Below are 20,106 nucleotides of genomic sequence, written 5' to 3' on the forward strand. Positions count from 1 at the left end.
CTCCTCTGTCACAACGATCCTCGGTCTCACCTAACTGAACAATACTGAAAAACCAGAAAAAAAATCTGGAGCCGGGAATCAAGACGAAGCCTTCGCCAATCCGAGACGCATGCTGTTACCCCTAAACCACCTTCGAACTTTCGTTTCACAGCAATACGCTAATATATTAAAATTTGCGAATTATTTGTCACATCTGTGTGAAATGATTGATGGATGACACTAATATTCATCCAGAACGAGAGATACGGGTAACATTAAATCAGTAAGTAAGAATATATTCTTAAAAACTACAGGGCTTTGGAACTGTGAAAGCTTTAAAAAAATTAACAACACGATTAAAGTTTTAATTCAAATGCTGTTTTTGTGTATTTAGGTACATCTCTTTTAGATAATTCGTTCTTAAATTGAAAGTTTCTATTATGTTTAATAAACAAAGATTACCCTTACATTATTCTTACTTAGGCGATTTAACAATATGCGAGCCGATACCAGTGTCGGACGTGAATAAATATGTATCAGATCGTCCGATACGATATCGGATTCGAAATATCGTAAAATACTTGCATCGACGTTGTTTCGGCGTCCGACACCGATATGAGAACTGATAATGTAGAAACGCTCTTTCTGTTCGCTTTCTTTTCGAATATTTGTAACCTATTGTAGCTGTGATACTGCAGGTGGAATCATTTTGCCCATAACCATGGCCTGTATACAGTCATCTATACGCCACCATAAGCTTTTGCAAATCGCTCCGATACGAAGGGTGATCCTTTGTGATCTTTATTCTTGAATTTAAATACTTTACTTAATTAACGCGTCGCTTTTTTTAGCTAAAACGGCATCGTTTCGACAATGCTTTCAAGATGTAACTATAGTAAAAAAAAATGTAGAGCTGAAATCCAGATTAACTGTGAATTTTAGTTGCTTTGAAATAAATAAACAGTTTGTCGATTGAGTTGATGACGACATGACTAGCTTTTGTCATACAACATCATCGAGCGAAGCGAGTAGGAGTGTTAGGCACAATTGCGACTACAATGTGCGAGCCGAGCGAGCGAAGCGAGCGCGTTGCGGCAGCGGTCAGTGAAGCACCAGGACCTAATTAATTTAGGAAATAATTGGGCCCGGCCCCTACCAGAGCTGGTTGTGTAAGGTGGTCTACGAAGAGTAAGGGACAGAGCTATGGGGAATCATGTTTTGACAGTTCATAAAAACACTACAGTTAATAGTGTCACTAACGCTTACAAGTTTCCGTTTAAAAAATCTTGTTGGAAAAAGACACAGTCTTATTAAAAATTTATAGTTGTGTAGGGATGATGTGTAAATACATTATTTTAATAAGAACCACGTTTCTGACTGTACTCGTACTTTAACCGAGCAATTTATTGTACCGTGCCACGATTACAATGGTTCATTAAGTTATTCTAAATACATTTCATGCGGGAAGGTCAACTCTTTGGTTGGTTAAAAGCTGCGGGCATGGAATTGTTTGAATGCTCGGTTAAGTAATAATAATATAAGAGTATAAAGTTCAATGAGATTTTTTTAGTTTGTACTTTGACGATTTTTTTATTGGTTTCGGTCATCTGATTTTGAACAGAGGCCTTATTGCCTAACCTAACGTTTCTGACACTCGCGATCGCAATCAAATGACAGTTTTTGTCGAGCGTCAGAAACGTCAGGCAATACGGCCTCAGGTTTTAATGTTGTTTTCTGCTGATGATAAAAAGGAGCAATTAGTTTTGAGCAACACGCTTAAAATAAATCATAATGAATTTCTTTTTTTATGTGTTGTGTGATTATGTCAGATAAGTCCACTTATTAGACAGTGAAAACTTAACTTTGACGAAATGTTTGATATCGTTCTATAAATAAATCCGTACGTATAAATTTACACAAAGTATAACAGTTTCCACACAGTTCAGGGAACTAAGATAACCAGACCTGAAGTACGAGAAATCAGTCTACTTAAGGAAGTTTATCGGCCTTACCAGAGCTTAGCGGCTTAGCAACGAGTTGCAGGCTGAGATGACTCAAACTTGTACATATTTACTTTATCTGACTTGGGTATTAGTTGAAAGAGCGAGAATTACATCAACACTCTGAGTGATTTTAAGTTACATCTAGAAAAAAAAAGAAAAAAGAAAGAAGACATTTATTTACATTCACAAAGACACACAAACACAAAAATAATAATAATAAACAACAGAAATAAAAGAAAACAAACATGAAAAAACAAACGATCACATCTCACATCTGAGAGTTATTTTTAACCCCCGACGCAAAAAGAGGGGTGTTATAAGTTTGACCGCTATGTGTGTCTGTGTGTCTGTATGTCTGTGTGTCTGTCTGTGGCATCGTAGCTCTTAAAAGGGTGGACCGATTTGAATGCTGTTTGTTTTATTTGTAAGCAAGTTTTCTAGCGATGGTTCTTAGATATGTTAATGTTGTATCAAAATCGGTTGAGCCGTTTTTGAGAAATTGAACTTGGAAGTGACAAAGTCGGGGGTTTTCCAAATTTTAGTTGATTAGGTTATTGCAAATATTATTATGATATTATCAGAACGAATTTTATTTCATTTACCCTGTCTGCGTCTGTGTTCCCTGATCGCTACAATCTGGCCGTCTTCAAACCTTGGGTGGATGAGCATTTATTAGGCCAGCACGCTCCATCTTAGTCCTTTGCTTACCATCTGGCGTAATTATGGTCAAACGAAAGTTTATTTCTATATCATCATCATCATTTCTGTATAAAATAAATAAATAAAATATTTATTTCAAATAACTATGATCCATAATTTGTGTGCTACGTTACATCTCTATATTATCTTCATAATCAATAAAACTAAAATCAATTAAAATGAAGACCAAAATAAACACAGTTTAGTAAGTTTTATAAAAAAACGCAGTTTAACGGATGGTACGGTCCCTCCCACTCATTTAGTAAAAAAATACTTAAATGTGTCTCAAAAACTTTCAGCTGTCTCTCAAGGCAGAAAATCAACGAGGAAACATTCTTTAATTTTGTGACCGGAAATAAATTTGATAGCTTAAATTTAAGTAAAGTCCGTTCTATAAAAAAAGTTCAAACGCACGAAAACGTGAAATAAAGGGCTCTCCTCTGTCATCCAAAGCAGCATGACAGCTACTCAGATGTCACATCCAACCCACTCCCGAATTAGCAAGGAATAAATGCAATACTGTTACTAAACTGTAACCCTCTCAAGATCAAAGAACTCTCAGAGACCCTCCATCAAACTAAATGCCTTGCTCGAGATGCTTTGCTGATTTTAGTAGTAAAGTTTCTTAGTGACATTATTGCGTTAAATATAATGGAAGATTGTTAATTTATTGCAGTAGCATAAGCTAGCGTTTTTGCTCTCGACAGATCCCGGAGTTCTGAGAAATCCCTTCTCAGTGCACCTTTTTAATATAACGTTTTAAACTTTCGTGATTCTCACTCATAGTCAAAATACCACAAACGGGACGGCACTATTAGTGATCAAGTGCGGGTAGTTCGAAGAACTCGCGCTGCTAGGCAGACTTGACACCCCACACTTCAGTCTTCTCGTGACCACGGCAACTGTAATGTTGCCGAAACGTCGTGGTAAATATTACTTGTATAATAATAGCGTGATAAGTCCCGTTTGTGGTATTTTCACCTTTATAATATTCATGATTTGTATACGTCAAATTTCTAGTCTCTAGCTGCAGTGTTTGACTGTGCGTAGTCATTCATTCACAGTGCAGTTTTGAAAACAAGTTTGGGTCCATGATCTTAAAATTCGAATTTCATCACTTAGAAATAAATTTGTGACAAAAAATGTATTCTAATTTATGTTATATCAAGCTTACCATAATAAGCAGCAATTAGTTTTATTTTAGTTGATTCAAAGGTAGGTAAGTTGTTAATTGATCTATGCGAAATAAAGCCTGATTACATTAACTAACTAATTTTAGAATATAGTCTACGTGGGTTAGCCTGAACTACCTGACGCAACCACAAAGATAATCGTAAAAAATACCTTTCGATTAAAAATAGACCAACCAAAACAATATTCCAATCGCAAGCGCGAAATACAAAAAAAAAACTTGACTTGGAACAAAATGAGCACAGAAAAGCAAGGGATGGCAAAAGTAAGGAATGAGAACTATCTCTGTTGTTCGTTTCTATTATTTTTATCTGGATCGCTTTATTGTGCTCGAGTACAGGCCTTTCTTCGGATCGGGCCCTTATCTGTCGCTAAGAGATTTATTTGCACGCTTCCAGTTTCGCATAAAGCCTCTTCCATATTGGTTTCAGGCGGAATCTGCAAAGTTTCCCCAGTTTATGTTACATAAGTTGGAAAATCTGCAATTAACGGGACCCTGTCTTTTCGCTGAAAATATTTTTTCCTTATTACCGAATACAGTAGGAACCTTGGACTTTTACATCGAGAGGACGCCTATGCTCTGCAGTTAGACGTGAACTGGCTGGATCATTATTGTCGCCGTTTTAAATAAAAACATGTAGTTTTTCAATTTATTGTTGCTATGGTTTTTCCTTACTTCTTTAAGTTTTTCTTCTTGTTAGTAAGAACTACCGACGAAAACTATCTTCAAATATTTCTTTTATGCCTTCTAAAATTCATCTCCTGTTATTTTCATCTATCTTTTGCGTCATAAGTATTGTTTTCTTAGTACCATACTTACTTACACATAATATTATACTTTTTACTTATACATACTTGTTACTTTTTGCCTATTTTTTTTGCTGTAATTTTTTTTCTCATCCATGTTAGATAGAAGACATCTCTAAGTTTGCTTTTTTTCTGTTTATCCGTACTTATATTGTAAGAGTTAATGTACCACAAAATCCGTGTACTAAAACTGGGTTTACTTCTGTGTGATTACAAAACTTCTTCATTGAATATAACAAAATCTCTAAATAGTGTGACTACGTCTTTAGGCATGTATTTTCTATTTCTAAAAGGGAAACTTGTGTTGACTATGGGATTTTAGAAAAGGGCCGCGCCTATTTATCCGCTAAGCACACGCCCTGCGGATGTTGAATATCTTATTATGGACGTTTGTAAGGCAATTAGGTTCTGTATTAGAGTTGGTTTTCTTCAAATAAATTCCAATGGAACGAAAAGCTACAAAATAAACTTTGAATGTGAACGAGTAAGCTAGTAACAAAATGAGCGAGTTTGAGTATGTGTGCAAGAAAGTGGGTGTGTGCGTCAGTGCGTGCAATAATATCAATAAAAGTGCTATTTCAGATAAAAAAGGGGCCAAGTGCGAGTCGGACTCACCCATGAAGAGTTCCGTAGCAGCAAGTAACATAATATAAAAGTTTCCTTTGCTATACGATTTATGACGTATTAAAAAAAAACTACTTACTAGATCGCGTTCAAACCAATTTTCGGTGCAAGTTTGCATGATAATGTACTTACATCATATATTTTTTTTTAATTTCATCATTCTCTTAAGTATGGAAAATCCCCAAAATTTATTGTTTTTTTTTTCTATTTTTGTGCAAAAATTTTAATGCGGTTCGCAGAATACATCTACTTACCAAGTTTCAACAGTATAGTTCTTATAGTTTCGGAAAAAAGTGGCTGTGACATACGGACGGACAGACAGACAGACAGACATGACGAATCCATTCCGGGTTCCGTTTTTAGCCATTTGGCTACGGAACCTTAAAAACTTGGATTCATAAATCGTGACAATGACGAGCAAGCTTGGTCATTGACCCTGACTATGAAGCGAGAGCCCGATTCGGATTACAGTAGGAGACATGTATGTTGAATACGAATGTTTGAATCCCAGTTATGGATGTTACATTTGACCTTAAACCCTGATTCCTTACTTCTTAGTTTCTTGGACTGAACTACGATATACGATACTTGCAGATTAAGGCACTTGTCTCACCGCCAGCGAGGAAACGATTGGCTATCGACTATTTTCTCGCTCAAGAAACGAACAAAAGATATAAGATCCTGTGTGAGTAAAAGAGACACATATATCAATAGTTGATCGCTGGCTGTTCACACTGTTGGCGAGAACTCGCTCTTACATCTTTTGTCGCAGCGACAAGAGCTATAAAACTCGCTGAGCTATAGATACTCGCTCAGCGATGTCAGCTTGGCGGCCACCCCGCACGAGCGAGTCGAGTGGAGCGAGTAATCGCCCGTCACACGCGAACACTCGCTTACAGCCGAGCGACAAAACTACACTCGCTTCTCGCTGCTCGCCCACTCGTTTCTAGTTACTCGCTCTACTCGCTTCTCGCTCATCGTCGGCGGTGGGACAAGTGCCTAAGCTCAATAATTTTTACATTAGTAAATTATTTTTGGATTGTCGGTCTAAATCTAATTTATATGCTCAAGAGATTTAAATTTAAATTCAACTATAAATTTTGCAGCAAATCTGACGTAAGAGTATTTCTATTCAACCTTTGAAGTAAGGTTTCAGTATAATCCTTACTTTAACCTGCTGACACTTTGACAGGCCTTAAGCGTCTAGATTGTGCGCATCGGGTTGATATGGACGATTGAATTATAGTATCACGTCAATCATTCAGTTATAAATAGTTGAGTAAGTCAATACATTTCTCTAACACCCTAAGGTCCAATTTAGTTATACAACTTCAAATATTATGGACTAAGGTAAAAGTACGAGTGCTCGTCAGTGTCCCAATAGTTGGCATCTTTAACCTTATGACATTAGGAATAGAGATGTCAGAGGGTGTCGTCGAGCACTCGGACATTTACCTTATTACCATCTTCAAATTAAAGTGAAAATCAGCGTTATCATTTTTTTGTACCCGTAACCGTAACCGTTTTATAACTTTCATAGAAATATTCATCGTTGATATTTATTTAATAAACTTTATTTATCTTTCATAAAAATACAATATTATCAAACTTCTAGGGTACACTTATCAATAAAAACATACAACACACATTAACCTGAACTAGGAAAATTTCTGTGTTTCAGGTGTCGAAATGGTGAAGTGCTTACCAACTTTGACGTATTTGTTAATAAATTTCATCGTGTGTATGAAAGTTAAAATATTAAATGATGATTTGTCAATTTTTAATATCGATGTTCTAAGACCATTTTACCAAGTCTAAAGCAAACTAAACTATTTCCTTTCATTTTCATTTCATTTCATTTCATTTCATTTCATTACAAAACGGACTTTATGAGACATTTTAAGGTAATAGTAAAAAGTTGATTTATATTTCTTAATAAGTATTTGTTGTAATCGTGTATGCGCAAAAAGCAAAAGTTTACAAAAACCCTTAACTATTAAAAACAGTTTGTCATAAAATAGAATCAAGATTTGTTGGAACCTAATATTAATTCCATACCCTCAGTTACAACAGGCTTGGCAAAAGTAGCGTCTTGCTGATGACATTTTTCATATAAAAAAAAACTGAAATCATGCCGGAATTGTACAAACAGTTCCTTCGAAAATTTAACATTTAATGAGGTCAAAATGGAACCTCTCCAAGACCCCGTTAATTGGCGGTATTACGAAGTTTAACAATTGCCTTATGATTTACCGGCGGGGGCAACCATTTCTATTATGCTCCGGATTGCGATAAGATCGTTTAGTTTTATGGTTCCGTTGAAAATAGCCATTAATGTTTCTGAAATTGTTGATTACCCTGACAAAATGGGATATGGTGCGGAAGAGGAAAACATATTGTGTATTAATTAAGAAGTTCTGACGAAAGTGGGCAGTAAAAAGTTGTAGTAGAAAAAAATAAAAGTCGGGTGCTTATTAAGCGTTGGTGAACTTTTTTTAAAACAATTAAAATTTGAAAAAAACAATTAGGACATGTGGAATGACTTATTGAAAATACAAACTGAGACATGGATGCACACAAAAACCAGAAAAAGAGACCAGCGCTGCGAATCGAACCCAGGTCCTCAGCAATCCGTGCTGCGTGCTATAACCCCTACATCACCGCTGAACAGGAGTCTAGACACAAATTTCTCCTATGAACTCATATCTCAGGTTGCTTTTTTCCACTACACTACTTAAGCAGCAGCACTGAAATGACTAAGATACAACGAAATATATTCATGTTGATATTAATAATTGGAATGAAAATGATAGGATTAATTTTAAAGTTAGGGTAAGGTGGACTGACGACGCCGTAAGAGTTAGAACCATTGGATACAAGTGGCGAATAGTCATTCATTATGACATTCTAAGTGCGAATTTCTTCCGGCTGATGATGATGATAATGAAGAAGATAGGGTTAAAGCTTTAGTAAGAGTAAGATTTGATGAATCATTTAGTCAGTCAGCACTTTTTTCACAATGGACTAACGATGTTCGATGGAACTTTTACGAATAATACTTGCGTGAAATATAATATTAATATTTTTGATTATTCAGCACTACGTAATATCGCCGCGATTTCATGAAAGTTCATTTGCATTGCAAATCCAACTTTATAACTAGTAGTTATTACTTGTCGTTTCATATAACAATCATGGCAAACACGCGTCAAATAAAAGTCGCGCAAAGAACTAATGTGTTAGCGATGGTTTGAAGTGAATATTTTCCTTAAAGAGCGCGCTTAGCGTGAGTTAGCTATATCTCCTTAGATATAATAATTGCATTCTAATACAATAACTCGTAGTAAAGTTAAAGCATATAGCACAAAACTTTTTTGCCTCGTCCACTTGTCATGACCGACGTCGCGTAAAAAAGTTTTTAACCCGGTTGCCTGGGAACCTGGGAATCAAGTTGTTGCGACGCCACTACCATATATCGTTGTTGATGTTGGTCATCACACTTTTCTACCACGTCGTAGTTTCTGAATTCTGTTAATGTGGAGATGGGCAATTTCACACAACGAACATTACTGATAGTAGTTGGTCGGAGATGGTTACAGAGTGGTACCAAAGATTAGAAGACAAAAGACTTCAACCAGTGTGTGTTTTCAGTTGTCATTGTTGATATAAATCCGAGACGTGATGCTTCAGTTTAGGCTTTATAAATGAGTTCAAAGTTGCTCAGCAAGCTATGGAGCCATATCCATCGAATCAGAAGTGGACAAGCCGTATCGGAGAACAGATGGCCATTGAGGACGAAAAGTCCTCGAATGGAGACCCTGGATGAGCAAGCGCTGCGTAGGACGTCCACCAACGAGATTGACGGATGACCTGGTTAAAGCCGCGGGTTCATGGTGGATGCAAGCCGCTTCCAACCAAAGCATCTGCGATGGTAAACGTGGTATTGTCCACCAGTGGACGTCCTACGGCTGATATGATGATAATGACGGCCCAAAATCAGGGCAAAGGTCAGACAACGGATTCATTGATCAAATGACCTCTGACAGTCGACTGAAAAGCTGTTCATTATACTGGCGCACGACCAGGTAAAGCGGCTTTAAAATAAAGAGCCCTTTACGAGTCAGTGAGTGGACGTGGGCTGGTATTATTGAATCAGCTCCAAAATTTAATACCTCAAAAAGCATGTCAAACACCGAACACGTGGTCATGACATGTATTTTGGTGCAAAATATACGATGTCGTTTGGCCGACCAATTTGTCTCTATCAAACGTTGCATGGCATATCCATAATAGAATTTGTTTCGCTGCAGCACTCGGCGATGGATTTAATAAAACTGTCGTAAAACCTGTTTTTAACTAGCGGTTGTAAAAATAAAAGTAGGCGCTCATAACTTAATACATATGAATTGTTAAGTTGGTGACCAGTCTGAATTGTCAGGGTTGTTTTAAAATTACCATTTTTAAATAATATTCTAACATCACCCAAAACAATCCCTCATCTCATTCAGTGATTAGACTATAATAATATATACATTTCAACTTTTGTGTTGTTCTACCGTCATCACAGCTAAGCCTATACTTTGTTCGCAGGTATGTCTAGTAGGTTTTTGTTTATGGAGAAGCACGCACACATATACACCTATACAAACTTCCAGATTTAAAATAGAAGTAGAATTAACTTTTAAGAGAAATTCGAAGTTACTGCAATCCTTTGGCTCTTGTACCTAGTTTGGTAAGCAAAGAATACAAAATTAAAAAAAAAAACTTTTAAAAACTAACTTTACCTTCCACTCATTCACAATCATTAATTTCTTAAATAAAGTCGCCATTAACGAAAACTCAATGGCATATAATAAAACATTACTATCCAACAGAGAGAAATATCACATTCCGGTCCCGTGGGCCTTTGCCACAAAGTATCTAATAAACTTAGCCTCATCTGCGAAGATGCCAGACGCGTCGCTAACGTTATACCGACCTTGAAACTTTGTCATAACTCGCACAAAGATGCTTTGGACATAATCGTCATGCTATTTATGTTCTTACTTTATATTAAGTACGTATCAGATCAACTGTTACTTGATAAGTGCTGGTATATATAAAATTGGGTTTTATATTGTGAAAAAAAATGCAAATGGAGAGATTGCGGTTTCTATTGATAACCACTGTTTGCCTTTTAGAAAGGCTCAGAATCACGCAATGAGCTATGGAGAGAGCTATGCTTGGAGTTTCTTTGCGCGATAGAATCCGGAATACGGAAATTCGTCGAAGAACTAAATAAAGTCACCGACATAGCTGTAAAAATATGCAAATTGAAGTGGCAATGGGCGGGCCACAGCGCTCGAAGAACACATAATTGGGGGAGAAAAGTCCTCGAGTGGCGACCACGAACCAGGAGACGAAACCGGGAAACCGGTGGATGCAAGTGGCGAGTTGTCGTTCATAATGGCGATCTAAGGTATTTGTTGCTTTATCTGACGAAATCTGCGCTTTGTACCCGTATTTAGCTATTATTATTTGTTTTTTTTTTTATACAAATTTGGCATAAATACAATAAAAACCGGCCAAGTGCCAGTTGGACTCGCGCACGAAGGGTTCCGTACCATCTATTATACAACATTCATTAGACATTAGCAAAAAACGGCAAAAAAATCACGTTTGTTGTATGGGAATGGGAGCGAGCCCCCCTTAAAATATTCATTTATTCCGTATTTGTTGTTATAGAGGCCAAAGTTATACATAATCTGTGAAAATTTCAACTGTCTAACTATCACGGTTCATGAGATACAGCCTGGTGACAGACGGACGGACGGACAGCGAAGTGTTAGTAATAGGTCTTCCGTTTTTACTTTTGGGTAAACCTAAAGTACTAGAGACACAGTATCATACCGGCTTTAAAAACTTAGCAAGTATCAACAAAGATAACCGTAACAAGATCGTATAATGCAGACATTGTTTTGGCCTAACTAAAATTTGGGGTCGTAAAACGGGACGACGAGACATAAACACCCGGACGGGAACAGATGTTTACATGAGATGTCGTAAATTCAAAATCGATAATAGTAAAACACTCGTTACTATAGAGCGATCGATGTACAAACTTTCGGAGTATTTTGAAGTACCTGACGGTTTGAAATGTGCACATTGAAATTATTTCCAATAAGCAATATATTTACCCAAGCTCTCACATCTGAGAGGAGGCCTGTGCCCAGCAGTGGGACGTATATAGGGTGCGATGATGATGAATATATTTACACCTAAAGTCGTAAATGAACAAAAATGGAAGGTAGTTTTAGGTGAATGTTAAGGCTTGTAAAATATTTGTTGGTAGTTTGTTAATGATAAAGTGGGTACATTCAATGACAAATTTTTAGTTTGTTTTGTTTCGTTAGTTTAACACTATGAAGTCACTCGTGCTTTGAAATAAATAAATAAATATTATAAACATCAGATTCTCATAGAGGGCATGCATGGTGCTTCCGCAGGGTGAACACCGGGTCGGGCCGGGGGTCGTGTTGCTCTGAGAATGAACTCTGGTTGAGTTCGAAACGCGTTAGCGTAGGACGGTGATGATGATAGTTGGCTTTGTGTGTGGTCTTACAGCGTGAAGGCGGAGGAGCCACAGGAATATACGAGTAAATTTGTTGCATAGACGATATGTAGTTACTTAAATATTAATGCCTCGCCTTATTATAATTCGTTTTAAACTTTAGTAGTTTTACCAAGGTTTTACCACAATTTTAACACCACACCATAATTACTCAAACCATTACTTTAACTCATAAAACAGAAGTATAAACTGACAGTATTAATAAAACTTTGCTGGTGTCCGCGGGATGTTGGCAAAAGTCAAATAATATGCTTTATTCAGTTCATTTTGTATTCCGGACATGCTTTTATCTGTCCTCCCTTTTGTTATGGTCACATAAGAGTTATATATGAATTGTATAAGGGTACAGCTGAGATATTAGGTACTTAGATAATAATGCTCGGTGTGGTTTTGAAGACAGAGCGAGTGCCCGCTCCTCGGCTTATTTAGGCAGTTGATAGAATAGTTGTAAGAGAGCGACTTAGGGGTTTCACAGGAAGGTAAATTGCGCGGTGTTTAAGCTACTTAACTTGGTGTTAATTTTAGCTATAGGATTAAAGAGGATTGAGAACTAATTGTAGGTTGCTAGCATCCGAATTTGGAGTTATAAAGGTTTCGTTCCTTAAAACAAAAAAGCCGCAGAGTTGGCCAACTACATTTCAATATAGATCTACAGTTCACTGACTAGACTATCGTCGTTTTGTATATCGTAGTGTGAGCTGTGCTACACGCACACTCCCAACCTGTAACCGTGTAACCTTTAATAATAAGAATTCATTTACGTTAACAGTAAGTACTCAAGCCGTGAGCCGTGGTGAGCCATGGTGGCCTAGTGGTTTGACCTATCGCCTCTATAACAGAGGGTCGTGGGTTCAAACCCCGGCTCGCACCTCTGAGTTTTTCTAAATACATGTGCGGAATTACATTTGAAATTTACCACGAGCTTTGCGGTGAAAGAAAACATCGCGAGGAAACCTGCACAAACCTGCGAAGCAATTCAATGATGGAGCAAAACTTTTGTGATGATGATAGCTTTACACCCTTGTGAACCAAAATAAGCCAAGTTTGCTAGGTCTTGAAGAACATTTGATTCAATCCTTGTGTTTTTATCGGGGCGTATAGCGCCAGTATCTCTGTAAGCATACAATTTGCATTCAATTAGATTATATTAACAAAAACTACAAGAAATTCTTAGCTCTTCGTCAAGAGAAGACTTTTATATAACATTAGAAACAACATGATTATAATTTTTAAATTATTTTTTTCCGATTATTTGCTTTTCCGATTATTTGCTTGTCCTAAAAAGTTTTATTTTGTGCTTTACACCGTTTGAGCCCCAAGGTATCGATAACATTATCTATCTGATCATACTTTTGTAATACTAAAACATCTAAGTTTTAGTATCACAAAATTATATTTTGCACGAGAAGTTCTGTGGTCACGCGAAGCTTGGCAAAGCCCAGTTTTATTTTGAACATAAGAGCCACACCCGGCGAGTAAAGGTCACTTCACAATAGCCCATGCCCTTTCAGGCTAAACTTGTGACCCACTAAATTATCATTGTCAACCATAGATTTATTAATTAATAGAGGAGTATTACGGAAAATTTAATTTTCTAATACGTAAACAAGTGACAGATTGAACTGTGTCTGTGCTTTGTAGCGGTCCGAGGGTCACCAACGATGCTCGTTGAAAATCAGCGCTGGGGTATTTATTAACGCTTCAGCATTATGCTTCTTCTAGATTCACAACCGCAATGACACATACTTTCCTTCGTGCTATCTATTGGTACTTAACACTATTGTTGTGAATAAATGTATTTTCACATACATACTGTCAAATGTAGGGTAGCACATAACACTAACAACACACAGTTGTAATGATGATGAAAACGCGGGTAGTTATGTGCCGGTGTCAGTTTCGTCGGGTAGTCGCGCGAGCAGAGCGGCGGCGCGCAGTGCGCGTGTTGCAGCAGCCGCTGAGTCGCGTTGCTCCGAAGACGAAGGGCTACGGATTAGCCCGAAACATGCCGAGCTAAATTCGATTTAAGACGTGAGTTATCCGGGTCATTATATTTAATATGAGTGAGTCTCACGGTAGTTTCATGTTAAAAAAAAAACCTTGTCATATTTTTCTATGCATAGCTATGCAGGATCTTGAAAACAACTTATAACGCCTTCTTTGTTTTGACGTTTGGCCGTGCCTTTTGAACAGGCATTTAGGTGATGCTCCCCGATAAATACGCCATAAATATTTAATTCACGTCTAAGAACAATTTGAAGGAGATATACGATTTCCTCTTACGATTATCAGAGGCGGAAACACGACTCTTAAGGTATGGTTCCGAAAGCAGTCTGTATTTGTATGAGCTATGTAACTTGCAAATTTTTTGTATGTTTTGGTTTTAAACTTTGAAAACTGTTCGACATTTTTTAGTACGCAATTGAGCCAAAATTGGCCATGCTTATGTATGTATATGTATGCTTGCTTCGTCGGTGACTATACAATAACCCGGTAGTAAAAACTCTTCCGGCTGAAGGCCAAGATCGTCCCCGCCAGTGCAGCAGTGGGCAACTCTTCAAAGGTTCATAATATCGATTTGAAACTTGGTGCAGGTATGTTGTTAGGTTAATAATGCAAATACAATCAAAATAGACAAACTTACGCAAAAAAGCTTCGACAAAACTTTTTTATGTTGCTGCTACTCAATTTAAACGCGAATAAAACATATTGTAATGACGTTTAAAACGTTTGCGTTTTTCACACTTGATTAATCCTACACCCGGGACTAAGTTCAAGTCAAAACTTGCCACAAGCTTTACGAAGATGGAAAACATGCATAAACCTAAGAAACAATTCAACATTGTGTGTAAAGTTGTCAGTCCACAGGGGTCCACGTAGTGTCCAGCTGTGGGACGTATATCTATAGGCTGGGTTGATAATTAACATCACTTTTTTATAAATAAGATAAATCGCTCAGCATCATATCAATCGCAGTTCTCGGAACCATATCTTAACGACTGAGTTTTCCGAAGAAATGATTTGATAGCGCCACAGCGTACGATTAGAAGCGCCTTCATTTTATTTCCCCGGGAAGACTTGAGGAAAAATCGTTTTAATTTTTGTCACTTCGATAGCTTCGCCGTTTGATGTTAAAAGAGTATTTTGCTGATTGTACAAAATTACAATCATCTTTATAATCAAACGTGAGCAATAAATCAGTGGATTTGGTTACTGACTTTTAAGTTTGTTACACTAGCTGTTGCAACCGACTCCGTCCGCCTAGAATTCGTTTATCGCTATGCCGCGGAAACTATGCAATTTTCCGGGATAAAAACTATCCTATGTCCTTCCCTGGGACTAAAACCATATACGGAATTTCATCTGAATCGGTTCAGCGGTTAAGACGTGAAAAGGTTACCTCCAAACAAACAGTCTCGCATTTATACATTTATTAGTGGGATCAAAAAAGCCCAAATGTTACTGGACTAGCCACATTTATCGCATTCACCCAGAGGGTCAGCACAGGTTACTACTAAGTGGATGCCTTACGATGGTAATTAGCACTGCGGCAGGCGAAGGCACAGAATCTGATGATTGTACCGTCCCTCTCACTCTTGTATTAAATAGTATAAGTGTCAGAGGGACTGTAGGAAGGGAAATGGAAAATGCAGGGGAAAGACCTTTGCCCAGCAGTGGGACGTGCATAAGTCTGAGATGATAAATACTACATCAGGAGACCTTGCCATACCGGATTCAAGGCCCTGGCCGCACTGCGAATTTTTTTCGCGCGGTTTTTTTCTCGCCAATTCTGTAACACATTGAAGCTTATACGAGTCGCACTGGCGGAAAAAAAATCGCAAAGAAATGTTATGTAAAGCGCGGAATATAGTTCGCGCGAATATTTAAATATCGCAGGGAATCAATTGGCAGTGCGGACAGGGCCTTAGTGAGATTACCTTTTTTGCGTGCATGTTACATGGCATGTTTTATGTATTTAAGCACCAATTTGTTTGCCTAACATACAGGCTACTTATGTATCCTAGTTTAGGCATTATATTCCATTAAATAGTATTGCTGTAGAAGGTGTTTGTTAAAGTTGAGCCAAAAGACTAGTATAGTACGTATGTACCTAGGTATAATACTTGGATTAAAAAAAGTTCTTACTAACCATTATAATCATGTACTTCAATTGTATAAATGAATTGAATTGAATGGTCACTCTGCAATTGAAAATATGGGTGTTTAACTTAAATATAATTGTGAATGATCTATTATCATTTACTAAAGGTGTAAGGTTGGTCCTGCTCATGTATCCCAGATCACCCAGTATAGGTACCTATAGATCACCACACATTATATCAGCCGCAGGGCGTCCACTGTTGGACTCATAGACCTTCAGTTGCTTCGGTTGGAAGCAGCCTGCATCCACCGTGAACCCGCGGCTTTAACCAGGTCATCCGTCCATCTCGTTGGTGGACATCCTACGCAGCACTTGCCGATCCGCGGTCACCATTCGAGAACTTTTCGGTTCCAACGTCCATCTGTTCTTCGTGCTATTATGGCCTGCCCATTGCCACTTCAACTGGCTAATTCGCTTGCTATGTCGGTGATCCTCGTTCTTTTACGTATCTCCTCATTTCTGATTTGATCCCGTAGTGAAACCTCGAGCTCTCTCCATAGCTTGCATACCTATAGTCATTATCATCATCATGTCAGCCGAAAGACGTCCACTGCTGGACATAGGACTCCCCCAAGGCTCTCCACTCAGACCGGACTTGTACTTTCCACATCCATCGCGATCCCAACCAACCAGGTCGTCGCTCCATCTTGTTGGAGGCCTACCGACAGCTCGTCTCCCGGTCCGCAGATGCCATTTGAGAACCTTCAAATGTGCCCCGCCCACTGCCACTTCAGTTTCGCAATTCTTCGGGCTAAGTTCTACTGCGGATTTCATTATTTCTGATTCTATCCCGCAGAGAAACCCCGAATACTTATAGTATTGTATTTAAATCTTACCTGAAATAACAGTATTCTGAGTAGCAGTCGGCGTGGAAACAGCCAGTAACAGGAAAGCGATCACCGTCCTTCCCGCACACTCGACACTATACATTGCGTATCTATCTAACTATACCTATATTTACAAAAGCCGTTTATTTCTGAATACGTCTGCCCCGGTTTTCCATACTAGGGTACCGTGATTTCAGCCAAATCTGAAACAAGGAGGACTAATTAGATTTTGTAATTACATCTTAAGCCGGTTGTTCGGGAGAGATTACTTAGCCGAATTACGTAAGACTATGAAATATTACGAAGAAATATTAAACCCGCCTACAGTTTATACGAGTATGTCTGAGATGATAAAGAGTTTTGATCCAAACCGAGTAGGTAAGCGTGACACAAACTCACATATTTACGTAGGTTTCCGTTATATTTTTAGTGAGGGATCTTATTTTATTTTTAACCCAAGAGGGGTTATAAATTTGATACCATTATCTATCTGTCTGTAGTATCGTAGCTCTCAAACGGATGAACCAATTTCGATGTGGTTGTTACTGAAAAAAAAGGTTTGCTAACAGTAACAAAAAAATGTTGCTTATAACATAACTTGAGCGATTACAAAACTACGGCTTACTAGTAGCTAAAAGTTAGGTGACGTCTTTCAAAATCAGTTTTGCAATATTAGCATTACCTATTTGGTTCCTGATTAGTAAATTTTGGCTACACGTCAAGTAGCCTAACCAGTTCAGTTATCCTTTTTTTTCAGTGATTATCTAGCTGAAAGCCAGTTTTCTTGCGGTAGTTTTTTTAGCTATAATAATAATGATTTTATTTTATGTTGATGATGTTTTGTTGTGTTGTTGTTGATGTTTTATTTAATTCGCTTGAGCTTCCGTAACGTGGGCTGAAGGTTTGGCAGTTGTTCTAATATTATAAATGCGAAAGTTTGTGAGTATGTGTACGTGCCAGTATGTCGGTAACTCCTCCACGTAAAACTGATGAACATATTTGAATGAAGAGATTTAAATACGTTTATATCTGGACGGCTGGAATAACGCATACGCTACTTTTTATCCTGATTGTCTACGGTATATATGTAAGTCTAGTGTTGTATCTTAGAACGTAAATGAAGGCCACGATGTTATTTTTGGGAATTAAGTAATTTTTTTCAACTATTTACTTTATTTATTTGTCACTAAAAAAAAACAGCATTACAGATAAATCAATGTGCTGTAAAATTCAGATTATGCAAAAAACCGACCAAGTGCGAGTCGGACTCGCGCTCGCAGGGTTCCGTACCATATATATATATATATATATATACAACATTAGATATTAGCAAAAAAACGGCAAAAATACAATTTTGTTGTATGGGACCCCCCTCTTTAATATCTCGTTTATTCTGTTTTTAGTATTTGTTGTTATAGCGGCCACAGTAGTACATTATCTGTGAAAAATTCAATTCTCTAGCTATTACGGCTCAAGAGATAGAGCCTTGTGTTAAACGCACGGAGGGACGGACGTATGGATGGACAGACAGACAGACAGCGGAGTCTCAGTAATAGGGTTCCGTTGGCAAAGATACACAAAAAAAATAAAAGAACATACAAAAAACCTCATTAGGGATTTTTTGAAGGAACTATGTCCATATGTTTATGCCAGGGAACTAGCTTATTATTAATAATAATAGGATGAATACAATATAAAACGTGTAAATAAGCATCCAAAAAAAATCCCAGTTGCCTTGTTTATAGTAATCCCGAGCCCAAATTCAAACAACGGCGAGTGACCGCATCAAATTCGAGGAACTTGTAAAAACTGGAAATAATACAGAAAAAGAATGACTTTTCCAAATATAATCTGTTTTAATTTGATTGCCAACGTGTGCCCATCTCGCCGCCCTCGAGGCTTAAAGTTATGAGCTTATTCAATTTTTTTATTGAGCTGTGTAAACTCAAGAATTTCATCCCCAAAGGCTAAAGTTATGCCAAAATTTAATCCTCGTGGAAAACGGATAAAAATTGGACCGAGATCTTTTCGCAGTATTTGGACTTTAAGTAAGGGAATAATTTAATTAAGTCGCATTTATGGAATGCTTCTTTTTCTTAATAGATTTATATGAAGAGAAACGGTGTTAATAGGTACCTACCAGTTCTCGGATGTTATAAGCAGTTTATTTAACGTAGTGAAGTCGAAAATGTTAAAAAAAACTTGTCTCTACTAAAACTAAGGTAGCTTCTGCAATTTTAATAATTGTATTCTACAATGATATTATATAATTTTAATTGTACCATTATAATAATGTATGTTTTTCTTAAATAAATATATAATATTTGAATAAAATTACTATCTGCAATGATGCTCTGGATAATAGCTACCATCGTATTGGTAGCAACAATGTGATATATATGTCAAATGCGGCACCTATGTCATTAACGCGGCGAAAAAAAAAGCAACTGTACGCTTTTGACAAAGGGAGCAGAAAGGACAAAAAACGTGTATGAGAGAGCTGCCGATGCGTAGAGGAGCATAGTTTTGTTTTATGAGTAGGTACATACATCTATTATTATATTTAAAAAAATAAAATTTACTAGCCTTTGCCTGTGGCTTTGCACGCGTGGCCTATGAGGCTTTCCAAAAATTTCGTTAGTTTTCACTTATGAATACGAGTACAGTACATAGGTAGGTATGGAAGAATATTCTTGCAAAATTTTACATGTGTTTGAGATTTCACCTAAGTCCACCTCAGTCTCGTGAGATTATTGTAATAGCACATTTAGTTTCAAGATCCAGATGATCTTCATACCAAATTTCATCCAAATCAGGTCACTGGTTTAAGTGTGAAAGAGAAACAAGAACGACACATACTTCACGTTTATAATATGAATAGGTACCATTCGTTTTAATGTATTGTTTTTATCTGGTTAAGTCCAATGTCATCATCATAATATTATCAACCGTAAGACGTCCACTGTTGGAAATAAGTCCCCCAGAAATCTCGTTGGTGGACGTCCTACGCTGCGCTTGCTAATCCGTGGTCTCCATTCGAAAACTTTTCGCCCCTAACGGCCACCTTTCTCCGTGCTATATAGCCAAATCCAAAGTCCAATGTAAAAATAACAAATAACGACAAACTAATGTTAAGATGACAGAAGCTTAACAAATTTAATAAGCGGGTAGGACTTTACATAATGTAATTTGATGTAGATAATT

At 37.4% G+C, this 20,106-nt stretch overlaps 1 protein-coding gene across 1 annotated transcript in view; it reads right to left on the minus strand.

Annotated features, from left to right (window-relative positions):
• The window catches only part of LOC141445312 (neural cell adhesion molecule 2-like), a 359,544-nt gene that overhangs the window by 185,303 nt on the left and 154,135 nt on the right, over window positions 1-20,106 (minus strand). Inside the window, exon 2 of the mRNA XM_074111106.1 lies at window positions 16,912-17,105. Coding sequence (XP_073967207.1) covers window positions 16,912-17,005 — 94 coding nt within the window. The 5' untranslated portion in view covers window positions 17,006-17,105. The remainder of the gene's footprint in view (window positions 1-16,911; window positions 17,106-20,106) is intronic.

This window comes from Choristoneura fumiferana, chromosome 2 (genome assembly GCF_025370935.1).
Source record: "Choristoneura fumiferana chromosome 2, NRCan_CFum_1, whole genome shotgun sequence".
In the NCBI taxonomy this organism is placed as follows: Eukaryota; Metazoa; Arthropoda; class Insecta; order Lepidoptera; family Tortricidae; genus Choristoneura; species Choristoneura fumiferana.